The sequence below is a fragment of the Gorilla gorilla genome, chromosome 13 (assembly GCF_029281585.2).
Source record: "Gorilla gorilla gorilla isolate KB3781 chromosome 13, NHGRI_mGorGor1-v2.1_pri, whole genome shotgun sequence".
In the NCBI taxonomy this organism is placed as follows: Eukaryota; Metazoa; Chordata; class Mammalia; order Primates; family Hominidae; genus Gorilla; species Gorilla gorilla.
In genome coordinates this window covers 121,846,720-121,865,054 of record NC_073237.2, presented here as the reverse complement: position 1 = coordinate 121,865,054, position 18,335 = coordinate 121,846,720, and the positions used below count along the sequence as shown (strand labels likewise).

At 43.6% G+C, this 18,335-nt stretch overlaps 1 protein-coding gene across 7 annotated transcripts in view; it reads left to right on the top strand.

Moving 5' to 3' along the window:
• Window positions 1-18,335, top strand: part of MAPKAP1 (MAPK associated protein 1) — a 265,377-nt gene that overhangs the window by 213,760 nt on the left and 33,282 nt on the right. For all 7 annotated transcript variants that reach the window (XM_019033883.4, XM_055351923.2, XM_063697026.1 and 4 more), the window contains one exon: window positions 6,026-6,166. In XM_019033883.4, the coding sequence (XP_018889428.1) occupies window positions 6,026-6,166 (141 nt within the window). The remainder of the gene's footprint in view (window positions 1-6,025; window positions 6,167-18,335) is intronic.

Sequence of the window (18,335 nt, the reverse complement as noted above, 5' to 3'; positions counted from 1 at the left end):
GATAGTTTCTATTTTGTTGTTGTTTTTTTGTTGGTTTGTTTTGTTTTGTTTTGTTTTTTGAGACAGAGTTTCGTTCTTGTTGCCCAGGCTGGAGTGCAGTGGCGCAATCTTGGTTCACTGCAACCTCTGCCTCCCGGGTGTAAGCGATTTTCCTGCCTCAGCCTCCCAAGTAGCTGAGATTACAGGCGTGTGCCACCATACCCAGCTGATTTTGTATTTTTAGTAGAAACGGGGTTTCACCACGTTGGTCAGGCTGGTCTCGAACTCTTGACCTCAGGTGATCCACCCGCCTCGGCCTCCCAAAATGGGATTACAGGCGTGCGCTACTTGCGCCCAGCCAAGCTTTTTATTGCTTTGTGCACTTGTAAGAGAATGGACATGAAAAAGTAAGTCATGTCTTGCTGTTGTTATAAAAATAGTATTGCAATTATGGACCCTGAAGGGGACTTGGGAATTCCCCACCACCACCACCACCATAGGTCCCAGTGTGCACTTTGAGAACCACTAATTTAGAATTTACAGTTATTCGACTCAACAGTCTATTACAGTGCTGTTGCTGTAGGAGCGTGGTGAGGTAGGCAGGGCAGGAGCAGCCTTTAACCACTTGAGGGAAGGGAAAGGAGAAGGCACGTGGACTCCAGAGTCCAACAGATCTGTCCCGGTTTCACCTTTCGTAACAGTGGAACCCTGGGCAAGGTTTTGACCCAGTCTTGACACTTTGAGTGACAGTTTGAATCTCTATCTCTGTACTCTTATATTCCATGTTCTTTCTAATGTTATTAATCCCCAAGGCTGCCTCCCAGCACCTTCTCTTTCTTTCTTGGCTGCAGGCCCTAGACTCCACCTGCCTCCTTCCTCAACGCCTCTCTGCTTCCCTTTGCCTGCCGTGGCCTCTTTTTGCCATTCTTCACTGAAGACAGGTGCGAGGCCTCATTCCTCAGTTCCCCTTTCCTGATTTTGTACTCCCGAGACTTAAGCTGCTTCTCCTCCTGGGTTTTCTGCTTGTCCTCCATACCTTCCTACATTGTGATTGTCATTATTCTGGAGCCTTGTTGTCAGTCCCTTTGAGCTGTGGTGCTCAAGTCACTATTAGGCCCCACCCCAAAATTTGATCTATCACAATACATCTTTGAGTTATTGCACCTTGAGCATTTTGACACAATACATTATGGTAATCCATGGCATATAGAGACATTAACACTCCTGACTTTGACAAAATACATTGTGAAGTCTTTGAAGGCACCATAACAATTTATCTTGTCATTCACGAGGAGACCCAGTTCAGCATTAATGTAGATGAACACAGTGTGGCTTTTGTTTCATTTAATTGCTTGTGACCTTTTTAATTGCTAATTTAACAAAATACCAATGGGTTATATTTCAGTTAAATTAACAGGGAGTAGTTTTTGTTTTTTCAGTATGTTTATTTTTAAGATGTTCTGGTTCTCTCTGCTTTTCACTTTGAGTTACTAAAAATGTCTTCTCTTGAACAGAAGTGGACTTTTTAATGTGAAGGTTGTAGTAGAGTAATTTTAATATGCAGATGGTACAATATCAAGCATCTTTCATCTTTCATGTGTGGTTGGGTTCACTCCTTTCCGGAAAGATACAAACAGTAAACGTATACATGCAAAGTCATAGAACTTTTCTGGTCCAAAAAATATGCTTTTGGAATAATGAATGCTTTGCTTCAGGTATTTGTCTTTAGATAAAGTTTCTATTGCAGGCACCATTTATTAGGCACTTCTTTCTGCCTTGTACTATTTTCTGGCCTATAGCTAATTTGTAAGCTCCTGAAGATCAGGAACCCTGCTTTATCCTCACCAGTGTCCCCCACCGTCTAGCATACTCCTGGCATGGGCAGAGAAGTGGTTGCACCATTGCATATACAATAGACATGACCCCCCCAACAAGTGGTACTCCTGAGCCTACTTTGAGAAATGACACTGGAGGCTGGGCACGGTGGCTCACGCCTGTAATCCCAGCACTTTGGGAGGCCGAGGCGGGTGGATAACCTGAGGTCAGGAGTTCGAGACCAGCCTGGCCAACAAGGCGAAATCCCATCTCTGCTAAAAATACAAAAAATTAGCCAGGCGTCAGCTACTTGGGAGACTGAGGCAGGAGAATTGCTTGAACCTGGGAGGTAGAGGTTGCAGTGAGCCAAGATCTCCCCATTGCACTCCAGCCTGGGCAACAAGAGCAAAACTCTGTCTCAAAAGAAAGAAAGAAAGAAAGAAATGACACTGGAACTCCAAAACCAGAAGTTGATCCCATTCATCAGATAACCTGCTTTGGAGTAAGCAGTGTGAATTGGAGGCGAGTACAGGACTATTCCTTCTGTACTCCCTCAGGTGCTGTTATCCTTCTGATCATAAACACAGACATGCCCCTTGTCAGTTGGGGCAAGGCTCAGAACTCCCCCAGGTATCAGGGGGACTTAAATCCTCAAATGGGATATGAATTTACACTATCAGAGAGTAGAAGGTCAATGCAAGAAGCATTAGTGTGTTGAGCCAGCTCCAGCTATGTAAGTCTTGTACAAAATTAATACAAGGATATTGACAAGCCTTGCTGGTTATTTCATAGCTTTAAGACCTCTACTAAAATCCTATCATCTCATCTGCCCATTATTAACATTTCAGCAAAATATAAAGTTTTCATTAATCTCCCACAGCAAACTTAGGAGTGAAAACTGGCACTTGTTTGAGCTTTTAGGACTACATTAGCTGGTGTATTAAACAAAATATGTCATTCTTCAGTAGCTTCTGTAAGAAGCTAAATCAATTTCCAGCCATATTTATGCACCACTTTATCTAAAAGCATCTGAATTATCATTTATAGCTAAGATGCTTTATTAGCAGCTGGCATTGAAATTGCTCAGTAAAAAATTATATGTCACGTTATAGTAATTTTTAAATTGGTTTTAATCCAACATCATAAAATGTAAAAATCTTAAGTGTGGGTTTTTTTTTTTTTTTAGTAATTGGCATTTTAGCATAATGAGCTGTTACCGCTTTCCAAATCAAATACCTGCAATATTTAGAAAACACTAATTAGTAAAGCAAACAGAAGTTCTTGAGCTCAGAGCTAAGTTGTATCTAATAATAGCATTTTCTCAGAAAAGATGACTTGAAATGATTTTTAAAACATTAAATGATTTTAATATTTTACCAAAATTCTCTGCAATTCTCATGTATCAGAAGTTCTAAAATAGAAATAAAACATGTTTTGGCAGTTATGTTTCAGTAAAAATGAAGACTGGAAAAAGTGAATGATTATTTGAAACTCCAAATCCTAACCAGCCTCAGTATTACCCAGGAGAGAGTGGTAATCAGGATCATGGCATCTCTGTCCAAAATCATAGGTGCTGCAAAGAAAGGAAAGGGGCTACCCAGTGGCCCTTGCAGATGTGGAGTGAAGCTCTGCAGTGTCCTGGAGGTGCAATGTTGGTTAAGTCACTCTGTCTCTTTGACCCTCACCTTCCTGTGGACATGGCACCTGGTATTCATTCAGTACATGTTTATTGAGCTCTGCTTTATCCTCTGAGTGGTAGCACTGGCAGTGTCTGAGTTGCAGTGGTGAGAAAGCAGTCCCTGTGTTCTTGGGGTTATAGTCTAATGGCAGAGACAGGCACTTACTCCCTGTGATAACTGTTCTGAAGAAAAATGCAGGATACGGGGACAGAAGGAGCCAAACTAGTGCCGGGGGCTTGCGGCCGGGGAAGGCTTCCCTGGAGTGTCACTGGTGCTCTGCTCTTCAGGAGGAAAACAGGGAGGGGCCGGGAGAGAGTGAGATGGGGAGAAGGGTGATCTGGGCAGAGAGGACAGCATGTGCAAGAGGCTCTGAGATAGGATTCTGCCAGAGGCACTCAGTGAAGGGCGAGGTCATGTCCTTACTGAAGGAAAGTACTATTGTGGGTGCTGGGATGGTCCAGGTTGGGAATTACTGTAGTGTTTGCAAATAGAACACAAATTTCCTAATAAATGAGTTCACTGTGAAAGCATCAGACACCAACTTTGACTTAAAATACTTGCCCCATAAGCAGTAACTGTGGGAAGGAAAAGCATATCATTGTCAGGCTACCAGTTTGTTACAAAATTTTCCAGTTTTATACCCAAATCTAGAGTTTTCCATTCCCCCAACTCCATCCCAAAGAGTTCTCCCTGGGTTTCCCTGTGGAACTGTCTCTGAGTGCTCAACACGAGGCCTAGAGCACCCTACTGTGGTCAGCCTCTGCGAGACAGGCTCCTCCCCTCCCAACCCATTCTACCCCCTGCACTGGTGATGGCACCAACAGCTGCATCTGCAGAAGTCCAGATTTCAAAGTCCAGGGACTGAGAGATAGTTTAACTTTGCTTAGTGTAACCTTGGCATGTGACAGCCTCCCAAAGCCTCAGAGTTCTCATCTGTAATATGGAAAATTATAAGACCTTCAATGCAGTAACGTGTGAAATGCTTAACACCAAGCCTGGCACATGGTAAGCACTCATGTATACTAGCTATTATTTATCTAGCAAAATTTAGTGAGAGCATACCAGTTGCCTTTACTGCTTGCAGAAGATATAAAAATGAGTAAGAAACTTTCCTGACCTTCACAAAGCTTCCAGATTAGGACAGAGCAACCACTAAGCAATTCTAGCGCACGGCTGAATATAATCCACCCTGACACTAGAAGAAAAATAGTCACTGCTCTTATGAAGCATACGTATTCTTTACCTAAATTTTGATATGAATGGCAAAAACTGAAATTCAGAGAGATAAAGTCACTTGCCCAAGATCATACAGCAAATTAGAGGCAGAGCTAGGAGTTGCGGCCACAGCTGTCGGGCTCCAGGGTCCAGTATAAGCTAACTTTTATGGAATTCGCTTCCAGAAGAACCATCAGAAAAGATTTCACAGGAGAGGTAGAGTTTGAGCTAGCCTAGGGAGGGGTGGAGGGATTTCAACAGGTCTGGGTGAAGATGAGAGGGCTGTTCTAGGCCAAGGGCAGCACATGAGCAAAGGCCCAGAATTATAAAAGCCTGAAGCACTGTGCAGTCTGAGGGGTTTGAGAGGGCTGAGAGAAGGCATGTGTGAGAAGTGAGAAGAATATTAGTATGTTTCAGGCACATTATGGGCTGCCCTGATTGCCTGGCTAAAAAAGTGTTCTTCATTCAGGAGGCCGTGGAGCCAGGGAAGATTTTTGAGCACCAGGCTTCTTATCTGTCTCCAGTGTCACATATCAGAGTACTTAGCATGCACAGGGTGCTCTCTGAGCATTTGGTGAATGAATGAATGATCCAACCTTTAGACAGATGGATCAGAAAGCCTGTGGCGGCTGGACTGCAGAGGAAGAACCTGGTGACCAGGAGGCCAGTGATGAGACTGTCACACTCAAGCACTAGCAGGTGCCTCCTGAGCCAGTGGGGGCTCTGTCAGTAGACAGCTATGTCTATCAATAGACAGCCATGTAACCTTAAGCAAGTGTCTTAATCTTTCTGAGCCTCAATTCTATCCTGCTTGAATGGGAATATCAGTACCAATGGCTCAGGGTTGCTATGGGGAACGAGTGAAATCCCACATGGAGGCTGTGGGGCGCAGGGTGAGAGGCAGTAAAGAAGACATTTTGAGAATCTTGGAAAGGACAGAGATTCTTCAAGGAATGTGGATTACTTTTGTGATTAGGAAAATCACATTTAGAAAAAAAACAAGACCCGTGACACCGCTAACACCACCCATGCTCTTGTGCTTTTGACTCACTCTTGTGGACTGAGCTTCCTGCCAAGAGCAAGCAGGAATTTTTTTATCCTTGTATCCCTGCTGCCCAGCCAAGGACCTGCCATAGTGTTTGTGGAATTAATTGTTGAATGATTAATATGTTACCATTCTCTGTTTACTGGAATGGCATTATTAAGTCATCGCTCAGCCTTTTCTTCTCCAAATTAAATAGCCCATATTATTTTAATTTATCCCAAAGCATTTTAAGCAGACACCATTTGCCAAGCCTCATGTATCTTTATGTGCTAAACTGCCTTTTCCTCCCCAGGTTCAAGGGCAGACGGGGTTTTTGAGGAGGATTCGCAAATTGACATAGCCACAGTACAGGATATGCTTAGCAGCCACCATTACAAGTCATTCAAAGTCAGCATGATCCACAGACTGCGATTCACAACTGACGTACAGCTAGGTAAGTGTGTGAGCAGGTGATGAGCTGGCTTGTCGTGTCAGCAGTCAGTGTAGAAATGGGGAAAGAAACAACATACAACTTTTATGTGACCTGAATGACTAAAAGTAATTTGTTTTCTGAGAAAATGTTTAAACAATGAAATTTGAAGTACATCCTTTTTCCCACTTGAGTGCTCTGTCTTGTCTTCTTTTTTATGAAGCAGAAGATTAGAAATAGAATTAACTTGAGACTCTTTTCAAACTGATTGACTTCGGTGAAGTTCCATAATTCTTTTCATTCTGTAATTCTCTTGCCTTCTATCCTTAGAACTGCTTTGTGACGGTGCCACCTGCCTGTTCTTACTCAGCTAACTCATTGCTTATTCATTCAGGCCTTTATTCAGGAAGCTTTTTAATGTCTCAGAAGGTATATTTGGATCTTCGTCATATAATTTGGAACTTTCAACTAATATTTGGGATTAATTTGTTCTAATTATGTGCTAAATTTCTGTTTTGACTTAAACCGAACAGGAGTAGGAAAAGTGTCATAGTAAGCAACATACTATTAATACATCATCATTATCATCATCATCATCATCATGGCTGCCTTTTATAGGTGTCTGCTGTGTATTAGTCACTGTGTTAAGTGCTTTACATGTACTACTTAACTACCTAACAGGTGGGGTATTTTTACTGTCCCCATCTAACAGAGGGGGTAAATGAGGTACAGAGCAGTCAAGTCTCATGCCCAACTCACACAGTGGTTAGGTGGTGGTACCAGGAGCAAACCCTGGTCTGACCAACTCAAGTGCACCTGCTCCCTAACAAAGGGTCTCCCATGTAATGGCCGAGGGAGAGGAAGAATGGGTAGTGATGCCAGGCTCACCCAGTCAGGGAGCTGAGCTGCACCCTGTCTCTGCCACACCATCTCTTCCTGCGTCTCCTTTTAACTCTTAGGGTTCATTTATTTTATGTTTCTCACAAATGCTTTGTATGTTTGTCATAATAAAATCTTTTCTAATGTTGGCATTAGTTTGAACCTGGCTAACTCCTAAGAGGCCTCAAAAATCTCCTCACATGTTCCTTTCCAACTTGACTGACAGGAATTTCCAATATGCTGACAATACAGCTTAGTGATTAAGAGATGGGCAAGAGAATCACAAATGGTTTAAATTGTGCTCTATCAATAGACAGCCATGTAACCTTAAGCCAGTGTTTTAATCTTTCTGAGCCTCAATTCTATCCTGCTTGAATGGGAATATCAGTAGTACCAATGACGCAGGGTTGCTATGGGGAACGAGTGAAATCCCACATGTAAAGCACTGAGTACGGGGCCTGCAGTTGTAAACTTCCCTATGTGAGAGCTGTTAGTTGGGAGGCAGTAGAGTGTAGTGCTCAGAGGGCTCACTCAGGAGTCAGAGGCCCAGGTACAAACCCTGCTCTTTTATTAGCTGTATCACCACCGGCAAATGATGCAGAGCCCCAGTTTCCTTATCTGTAAAAATAAAGATAATTTTTCAACTGTGAGGATGAAATGCCGCAGCACGTGCAGAGAACTTAGGCGCCTGTCCTCTAGCAAGTGCCCAGTGAGCATTAGCTGCTAAGATGATGGTGATTCTAGCAGGCTGATCAGATGAGACAGCACTCAGTAACTTCGAACCAAAACAGACCCCACCTTTTTTTCCCCTCTGCATGAAGTCCTCACCTAATGTCATCCATAGGTTCTTGGAAACTGTAACTTTAAGTGAAATGACATATAACAAAACTCATTTTTTTCCCTTATCAACATTATAACAAAACGACATTGAACAAAATTATGTGCATCATTTCACTTAAAGTTGAAGTTTCCAAGAACCTATGAATGACAATAAGTGAGGACTTAACTGTAGCTCTTCTTCCTCATAAAAACCTTAAATATCTAAAGTGGTGAAATTGCTTATTTAGTGTTGATTCTTAAATCATAAAGTCATTCAGTGTTGTTCCTCCTGGGGATGTTTTTCCTACTGTATTTCAGAAATAAGACTGATCAAAAAGAAGCCAGTTCTCAAAAATAAATAAAAGAGTACATACTATATGATTCTATTATATGACATTCACAAATACAAGGAAATAATCTTATGTAAGAAGTAAAGATACTGGTTATTCCAGGTAAAATGGTTGTAGTGGCTGGAGAAGGGCTTCTGGGAAGCTGGAAAGGGTCTGTTTTCTGATCTGGGTGCTGATTACATGGGTCTGTAGACTTTGTGGAAAAGTCATGGTATATATACTCATGATTTGTGCACTTTTTCTGTGTGTACACTTTCTTTCTTCTTCTTCTTCTTCTTCTTCTTTTTTTTTTTTTTTTTTTTTTAGACAGAGTTTTGCTTTTGTTGCCCAGGCTGGAGTGCAATGACTTGATCTCAGCTCACTGCAGCCCCTGCCTCCTGGGTTCAAGTGATTCTCCTGCCTCAGCCTCCTGAGTAGCTGGGATTACAGGCGCCCACCACCATGCCAAGCTAATTTTTTTGTATTTTTAGTAGAGATGGGGTTTCACCATGTGGCCAGGCTGGTCTCAAACTCCTGACCTCAAGTGATCCACCCACCTCGGCCTCCCAAAGTGCTGGGATTACAGGCGTGAACCACCACGCCTGGCCACACTTTCAGTTTATGAAAGTAAGAATGCCACTCAAACATCCAGTTTGTGTTTAGCTGCAGTACTTGCCCAATAGCAAAGGGCCTGCTTTTTCTGAATGGGCCTACTTTTAAGAAGCCCAATAAGTAGGCTGGGTGCCATGGCTCACATCTGTAATCCCAGCACTTTGGGAGACAAAGGTGGGCAGATCACTTGAGCTCAGGAGTTCAGGACCAGCCTGGGTGACATGGTGAGACTCCATCTCTGCAGAAAATACAAAAATAGCCAGGTGTGGTGGTGCCTGCCTGTAGTCCCAGCTACTCAGGAGGCTGCCGTGGGAGGATCGCTTGAGTCTGGGAGGTCAAGGCTGCAGTGAGCTGTCATGACGCCATTACACTCCAGCCTGGGCGACAGTGTTAGACTCTGTCTCAAAGGAAAAAAAGAAGCCCAATAAGTAGCCCAACTGTGGTCAAGACAGAGGGTCAAAGCAAGGGCCCAGGTGAGCATCATCAGCAAATCCATCCCTGCTCATTCCCCAGTGTGAAAAGCGCTGCCTTGGAATGATAACCAAGATCATGGGCTTCTTTCCCCACTTTTTTGCAAAGGCAAAAAAGACAAACTAATTCATTAGAGCCTGACATGTAAATTATTTCAAAGGAAAAAGTCCACAAAAGGCTTTGTGGGAGGAGCCCAAGCTCTGCAGTCAGTCAGCACTGAGTTTGAATCCCAGCCTTGCCACTTACCTGCAGTGTCACCTGGACAAGCCTTTTCCCTTTTCAATCTTAGTTTTCACCATGTATGAAATGGGGATAATAATGTTTACCTTTTAACATTCTATGAAAGTGTCTGGCCCATAGTAGCATATTCTTTTTTTTTTTTTTTTTTTTTTTTTTCCGAAATGGAGTCTCGCTCTGTCACCCAGGCTGGAGTGCAGTGGCGCGATCTCGGCTCACTGCAACCTCCGCCTACCAGGTTCACACCATTCTCCTGCCTCTGCCTCCTGAGTAGCTGGGACTACAGGCGCCTGCCACCACGCCCGGCTAATTTTTTGTATTTTTAGTAGAGACGGGGTTTCACCATGTTAGCCAGGATGGTCTCAATCTCCTGACCTTGTGATCCACCCGCCTTGGCCTCCCAAAGTGCTGGGATTACAGGCGTGAGCCACCGCACCTGGCCCATAGAGGCATATTCTAAGCAGTAGCTTATCGTAGTGTTATTATCATTGTCATTATTATTTATTTTGCCTATTGCCCTCTCTCCAGGTCCACCATCTTGAAAGTATTAAACCAGATCACTTAGATCAGGGGGTGGCTCTCCTGGCAAAGTTCCACTTGTGGCCATAATGGAGACTTGTCAGGTAGACGTGAATGATGACAGTCATGCAAGTATCTCCCTGGTTGTTGGAAGTGAGGCGACTGGAGGCTGGGGCGTCACTTCTGAATGCTTGGAATGCTTCCAGTGACACACATGGCACCCTCTGGTGTAGAGTCGCATTTCAGAGGGGCTTCTAAAAGAGATGATGTCAGAACATTTGTTTCTGTCCTCAGAGTTCAGTCTTTATCATTATAATCAGAAATTTCATTACTTAGTCCTAAGGAATTTTGTGACAATCAGACAGACTGCCCATGAGTGTTATATCATGCACTGAATAAATAAACCCATTTTCCCATCCCACGTAGATTACACAGATATGTAATTGAAGACCCTCTCTCCCTCCTTACAAAGCAGATATCACTCTCACATTCTAACAACAACAAAAACCCACACCTAGCAATCCAGAAATTCTTTCTTCCTGAGACGTTCTACTGCCAAGAGTAGGGAGGCAAACAGCACACCCTGTATGAGTATTCAAGTGAGCAGCTGGATTTTGAGACGGGTAAATAATTTATTTTATTTCACCTGACTAGCCAGGTGCTTCAGGTCGTTCCTGACACTGATGGATGGTCACCTCCACCTGTCCATCCTGTGTCAATCAGAACAGAGATTTCACTTGGCCCCTGTGGCAACCTCTTTTAAGTGGAAAGTAAGTGTGTGGCATTTGCCCAGCATCCCTGCTGATTCCACAGAAAACCACTCATCCACGCTGAATTAGTGGTAGTAAGAGCCGCAGCTGAGGATCAGAATCCCCAGGCTGTGCAGTGCCACCACAGTTGCTTGTCTTCTGATGGGTGGTAGTGGCCTCTGTTCCAGTTGTTTCTGAGAAAGTCGGGGATGAGAGACTCAAATTTTGACCTGCAAGACCCAAACTTAAATCGATTTTCCACCAGACTTTTTTTTTTTTTTTTTTGGAGATGGAGTTTCGCTCTTGTTGCCCAGGCTGGAGTGCAATGGTACAGTCTTGGCTCACTGCAACCTCCACCTCCCAGGTTCAAGCAATTCTTCTGCCTCAGCCTCCCAAGTAGCTGGGATTATAGGCATGCACCACCACGCTCACTAATTTTTGTGTTTTTAGTGGAGACGGGATTTCCCCATGTTGGTCAGGCTGGTCTCGAACTCTTGCCCTCAGGTGATCCACCCACCTCGGCCTCCCAAAGTGCTGGGATTACAGGCGTGAGCCACCGTGCCCGGCCTCCACCAGACTTTTCTATGACCGAAAAACCCCATTAATGAAACATATGACACAGCTCTGGTCTTTTAAAATAATAGTAATGAGAAATAGAATTTTTACAAAGCAGTTATTATCAAGTGCTTACTGTGTGCCAAGCACTTTGCTAATTGTTCTCTTTGCATGCACTGGCACCTGAAATCAAAGCACTCTTATTAGATAGTACTGATTTTATCACCATTTTTTATATGATGAAACTGGGGTGTAGGAAAAATCTAGTAAGTAATCAAGCCGGAATAAGAATCCAAGACTGTCTGAGGTTGAGTCCTGAGCCTAACTGCTCTGCCTTGGATGCGAATCACTGTGCTAATTCTCTGTGGAACTATGACAACTTACAATACACCAAGAGCTTTCTCCCTGATAACCTCATCTAATCTACACAGCACATTGATATTGTTGTTCCCACTTCATGACTGGGAAAACTGAGGCTTGGAGGAGTTTGGAAGAACGTGGTTTATGTAAACCACTGTGTTGAGAGGTACCTAGCTGTTAGTACCAACTCTCCCACACCTCAGTCATCAGATATACGGAGAGTTCCAGCTGAATTGAGGCAGAAACTCAGTCCCATACGCCAGACCCAATCTGTCATACCACAGGTGCCAATCCACAGGTGTCATTAATAATTCACCCCCAGACTGGGCAGGATGGCTCACATCTGTAATCCCAGCACTTTGGGAGGCCAAGGTGGGAGGATTGCTAGAAGCCAGGAATTCAAGACCAGTCTGGACAACATGACAAAACCCTGTCTCTACAAAACATTTAAAAACCTTAGCTGGGTGTGGTGGCGCATACCTGTGGTCCTAGCTACTTAAGAGGCCGAGGCAGGAGGATCCCTTGAGCCCAGGAGTTCAAAGCTGCATTGAGCTAGGATCGTGCCATTGTACTCCAGCTTGAGTAACAAAGCAAGACCCTGTCTCTAAATTTATATATATAAAGAAAAAATAACTCAACTGCAAAACGGAAGTGATTACTTCTAGTTGGCCCGTTCCTAAACTTGTGCATATTCCTGCTCTTCTCCCGCCCCTAGTATCTGGAGATGAATGTGCATGTGCTGTGATACCTTCCTCCTCTTTACTTTAGATGTTGTTCATCAGCCAGTGCACTTCCTCCCTCTGGGCCCGGACCTAACCTCAGAATTCGTTCCAACACAGTCCTATAAGCAACCCCTACCCATCAATTGAAGGTAATTCTTAAATTGAAATATCTTTGCCATTCCTGCTCTACCAGCCCAGAATCTTACCAAAGTCATCATTCCAAACCACTCCTGTATTTCTCTAAAACATTCTTGGAATATTTCATCTTGTCTGCTTCCCCTCTGTCAGTCCTAAAAAGTACAGATGTCCTTCAAGTGTAGCCTTACTTGAGATTCTACCAAGTTGAGGTTATTTCCATTAACTTGGTCTTCCATATACCTGATCCTGTGTGCCTAACCACTTGAGGGAGGTTGCACACTGAGATATGTGCCACCCAAACGGGCTGGTAGGGGGAAGTAAGTTAGGGGAACATTGAAACAGAACGGGTCAAGCGGAGAATGCAGCCACAATCTAAGAAACCCATAGTATATTATCAATAAGTATTTGTTGGCTGGCTGGCAGAAGCTAAATTACAATGCACCAGCCAAGGGAAAGCACAGAAACCAATGCAAGAACCATGGCAGACAGGGCCAAGACATCCCCACAGTGAACACCTCTTATATGCAGAGCACCTCGGGGCAGTGGGTCTGACCCTGAACATATATCAGAGTCACCCAGTCCCTGGCCTCATTCCAGGCCTGCTGGCTCAATATCACCCCTAGATTGTGGTGTTTAGGGGACACAAACTCACAGTATTGAAAGGACTTTCTTACCCCTTATCTCTTTGTCCAAGCTTGTTTTTACTGACTGGGCAGGTCAACCTGGTTTTTCTGATGCAGTCTCACGCTGAGAAGTGGTTTGATATTTGCACCACTTGTACTCACTTGGTTTGCCTCATTTATCAGTGTAGACCCTTCCCATGTCACCGAAGGGATCTGTTACTGAACACGTAAGATACCATGAATTCCATCCTATCAGCATCGCATCTATAACCTAATAAAATAATTCTGTATAAGATATACAGAGTCCATATAGGATTTATAGATAAATGATAGAAAATAACTTCTACCAAAAGGTTCCATGGTTACTTCCATTATCTTTTCATAAAACTATCCAGTATGTATCATCATAAGACTTGTGATTATGGTAGTTCTTTATGAAAATATCAAGTACAATACCACATGTCCTAGAGAAGGCAAAAAGGTTTCGTCTCCTCAGCTGGCTCCAGTCAAGTTATAACGGCTTCCCAGAGCATTATGCTGAGGCAGCATCTCCAGCTGTGTCTGAGGGCAACATAAAGAAACTCTGTGATTGATTAAAAATGTCTGCCCTGGGCCTGAGCATGATGACAGGCAGCATATTTGCCATTTCTTGTCTTCCCTGCCTTGTCTTTCCTACCGCAGTTATTATTTAACCCACTAGTCAATAACCACAGGCTGGCACTCAAAGGAAGACTTTATTATGGTGTTATTTTTAAGTATACAACATGCAAACTTAAGAAACACGGTAACAGCACAATAGTGAGTGAAAGCAGCAGCGGTGGCCTGGACTGCCTCACTCCTCAGGCTCACTCTCAGGCTAAACATGGTTCTGGGTGGCCGCATGAATAAAACATTTTCCCTTGTTAGTTTCCAGTGGGGTACCTGTGGAGTACAGTTCAAGTAATCACATAATCTGAACATGCGTGTTCTTAGGAAGTGGATTGATCTTCCATGTTTCCATTTCACTTTCCCGTTGAACACTAAGGAGGTGCCCCTCTCCATTCCAAGACACAATCAGGAGGAGGCGTGCGTCACATTTAATTCAGAAATCCCTGGGTCCGTTCAGTAATTTGAAGATGGCAATTCTGATATTAAATGATTGTTCAGTCCCTATTGTGACAGCATTTCCTGAACCAAACTTTGGAATTGACTTATATTAATGAACTGATGAGGCAGAGGATGCATGCTATCAAGACTGCCTCCAGAAAACTCCGTTACCGCTTTTGCACTAAATGCAGTGATTGGCTTAGGGAAAAATCACCTAACTGGTAATACTGGAAACACTGTGGGCTTTTTCTTAAGGCCTAGCTTCCTCCGGCTCCCTGCTCCCAGAGCCACCCTTTTGAGAATTCCTATGGAGTAACCCAGGGTTATTAATGACAATGTGTCAGGTTCCTCAGGTGGCTGAGAAAGAATTGAGAATTGGAAGAAGTTGAGAAGCACTGGCATGATGGAATTAATGGAAGTCGGATTCATGAGCGTTCATCCAGAGTTCTGTGCTCCTTTAATCACTTCCTCATCTTTGGCACCTGAGCTCCAACAGCACAGCAGGGCCTGAACATGGGGAAGATCAGGTTTTCCCCACTCTACAAGTGATACTGTAAATTCTCTTAGGGCCTGCTGCTTCCTAGCTGACATCATAGGCTCACCTGAGGTATCCATTTACTGAGAGAGTAGTTTGGTGATCTAACTGTCCTAGTGCAGAATCTTTGTAAATGCCTTCTCTGCAGAGAGAACTTAGCACTCATTCAAAGACAAGTCTTTCTGGGATTAAACAGTCCCAGGTCTGATTTCATAAGCTCTGCCCTGGTGCCGTGTCCTGTGCTGACTGCTGCTCTGCATTCGTTCGTGTCCAGGCCACTCCTTGTTTTGCGTGCCAAGCCTAACAGTCTAGTCAGGTACACTCGGACTTGTCATTGAGTCTCTTACTGACCTCATATTGGAATTGGCAGCTTTTAGCTGTGGTTCCCAAACCGTTTCAAAATGGTTAGTACTTTGAATGAAACCAGTGATCCTGGGGCCTAGAACTCCACTTGATCTCAAGAAAGTAAGGCTCTACTGGGTTTCATTTTAGTTGTGACCTGAAATATGGTTTTGTCATCTATTTTGGGTGCCTTAAATTGCTGGAGACAGCGCTTTTTTATTGTAATGCTTTTGATCAGTGTGTGAATATGCAGTACTCCTGCATGGCAGTTGAGCTGGTCTGTTTAAGCCCTGGCCTGGTAGTATGGGGATATGAATTATGGTTACAGCTCTGTCATTAATGGGTGACACCAGACAAGTCATGTCCCAGCCCTGAGCTTCAATTTTTTCATATGGAGAATGAAAACCCCAGACTAGGTGATCTCTAAGGTCTCATTAAGCCCAAACAGCCTGTGTGTCTGATCTTGTGTGTAAATTCAGACAAGTTTCAAAGACTTCCCTGACTGCTCTGTGGATGCTATCGATTGGCTGTATATATTCAGCAAAATCCACTCTGGCGAAGAGTTGTTCAGTGGCACTCCCTGGGGGCTTTTCCAGGCTTTCATAGGCTCTAGGTAACCTGAAGACAAGAGGATTGTAGAATTGTATAAAAAGCTGCTCCAGGATTTAACAGCAGTGGGACGTTTGTAGCCTTAGATTCAAAGCTGTAGGAAATTGATGAATGAACCACAGCTTATGATATCTGAGCAAATAAACAATAACAGGAAATACACTAAGACATGAATTGTTAAGTGCCTTAATTTTTGCCAAAGTGGTGTTTTAGCTTTTTTAAGGGGGTATTTTAAGAGTACCATAGGGGAGGTTGTACTTCCCAAGAGTCAAGCAGTCTCCTCTGGGACAATAGGAAACAGCTGGCAAGTCAGAACTCACCAGGCAGCTAGACCTGGACTTGAACCCAAGCTCTCCAGTTTACTAATTTGATTCACCATAGGCTAGTACATTTTACAGAGGAGAATGATCAGGCTCACCAAGGGAGCAGTGACTTTGCCCAGGATAACACCAGTGGGGATGTGCCAGCATAATCAGGGCCTCCAAATTTGTGGCCTGGAGACCCAGTAGGATGAGGATTCCCTAGCACAAAAGTTTCCACATTCCAGGTCTGAGAACATTCTTCCTGATTTGAATTGAACTCTTGGAGGTTGTGAGGAGGAGATATGCCCAGTGACACTTGGTGGTGGGAGGTTACTGGGGGGATTTGTGGGGATGAAGGCATTGTCTCCCAAACTGGATCCTGGTGCTCCCAAGACTGGGATGTAGAGAAGGTCCCAGGGAGAATTCTTCTCGCCCTCCAATTCCAGAGCCAGGCAGGTCCTTTATTCACCTCCTTCTCGTGGCTCCCTGAGCTCCCCAGACTCGACCCTCATCACTGAGTCTATGTCACATCCTTAACCCAGTGCCTGACTTCTGATAATAATCATTAGAAGGGGTAATATTCGTCGCTAGCTATGTATCAGGCACAATTCCAAGCCCTTGTCATGCCTTATTTCACCTAATTCTCACAACAAGCACTTGAGGTATCTATTATTATGTGTATTATCATCATCTCCGTTTTATAGAAGTTTTTCCCAAGTCACGTAGTTAGGAAGTAGGAAGGCTGACATTTGAACAGAGGACTTTTTGACTGCAGATTTCCTACCCCTGAGCCCCCTCTTTAAATGTAAGATAGGCTAATAGTGCCTTCCTGATTAGAGGTGTTCTAAGCTCTCAATAAGCCGCTGTACACAAAAGGACCTAGTGTGGGGGCTACCCAGAGTGGGCGCTCAGTCTGTGTTAGAAAAAGATGCTACGCGGTGCTAATTTCCTTTTATGGAAATCTTGGTTAGTTAAAGCAGACAAGGGTCTCCTTGTGATAACTCTAAAGGCTTGCACAAATAGTTTCCCCAGAGAGCTGTATACACATTAGAGTTGCGTTTTTGTTTATTTTGAGCTGTCTTGTTAAGGAAGGATTTATATGCTGGCGTTGATGTAGGACAGCAATCAGGCAATGTTTTCTGCCTTTGACAGTTGGTGTGATAGTTTGCTTCCAGTGAAGTTTGACTCACTGTATCTGGAAGCTGTCAGAAGTGGGAGCATGAAAAGGTCATGACGGATGGCTGTGGATAAGTGGTTAGGGGAGACAGCCGGTAAGGGAGACAAACTGCCTCCCTTGTTTCCAAGAGAAGGGGCTGACCCTGGCTGCTCCCGGCCAGCCCCGGTGCTCTTTTCTTCCCCACCTGCCTGAGCTGGAAAGAAGCCTGCCAGGTTCCAATTTTGAGAGGGGCACCAGGTTGGGTGTAGTGTAGCTCATGAGCCCTTCCCAGCAGCGCAACCCCTGGCATACCACTAGAACTGCTAGAAGTTCTGTTAAAGAAATTCTGCTTAAAAAAAAAAAAAAAAGTTCTGCTGAAGAACTGCTAGAAGGAAGCATTCTTTCACTGAGGATCACTTCACCATTATCAAGACTTCAGCATACTTATCCTTCCCCACATTTTAACAGTCGAGAAAGGATACTGAATTCTGAAGTGGAAATCAAAAAGTGTCAGCTTTCAAAGTGATGTTTGTTTTTATTTTTGGTGAAATGTTTATCTTGGAAAAAATACAGAAAAGGAAAGGATATAATTCTACTAACCAGAGTTGGCCACTGGCAGCAGTTTTTGGAGCACGTCCTTTTGACATCTTTTTTTATAAATGGTTTTCCTGTCCTTTTCACTTACTATTGTGTTATAAGGATTTTTCTAGTCAAAACTTTTCATGGTTATCTTGTATTTCATCATTGTTGGATCAACTATTCCTCTATTACTGGCCACTTAAGTTGGAGAAATGTCAATGTAACAAAAGCCAGTTTCTCTTATTTCCTTGGAAATACATTTATAATTTGAATTACTTAAAACAGTGCATACGTGACACTGTAAGGAGTGCCTCTGCCATTCCTTAAATGACTTTATGCAAAAACTTTAGCCGAGGAAATCAAAACTATGCTCGGTGGTCAGAAAGAATATTGATCGGATTTCATGCTCCAATTTGCCATGTATGAACAAAAAATAGATGTGTGCATTTATTGGCATTTGTGAACATTTATTTGTTCCTTGGTGAAAATTGAGAGAGGAGATGGAGGACTGCTTGGACAGAGCTCCTTATTATTAATACATCTTCTGACACGGCTGAGGCTGTGCAGAGGA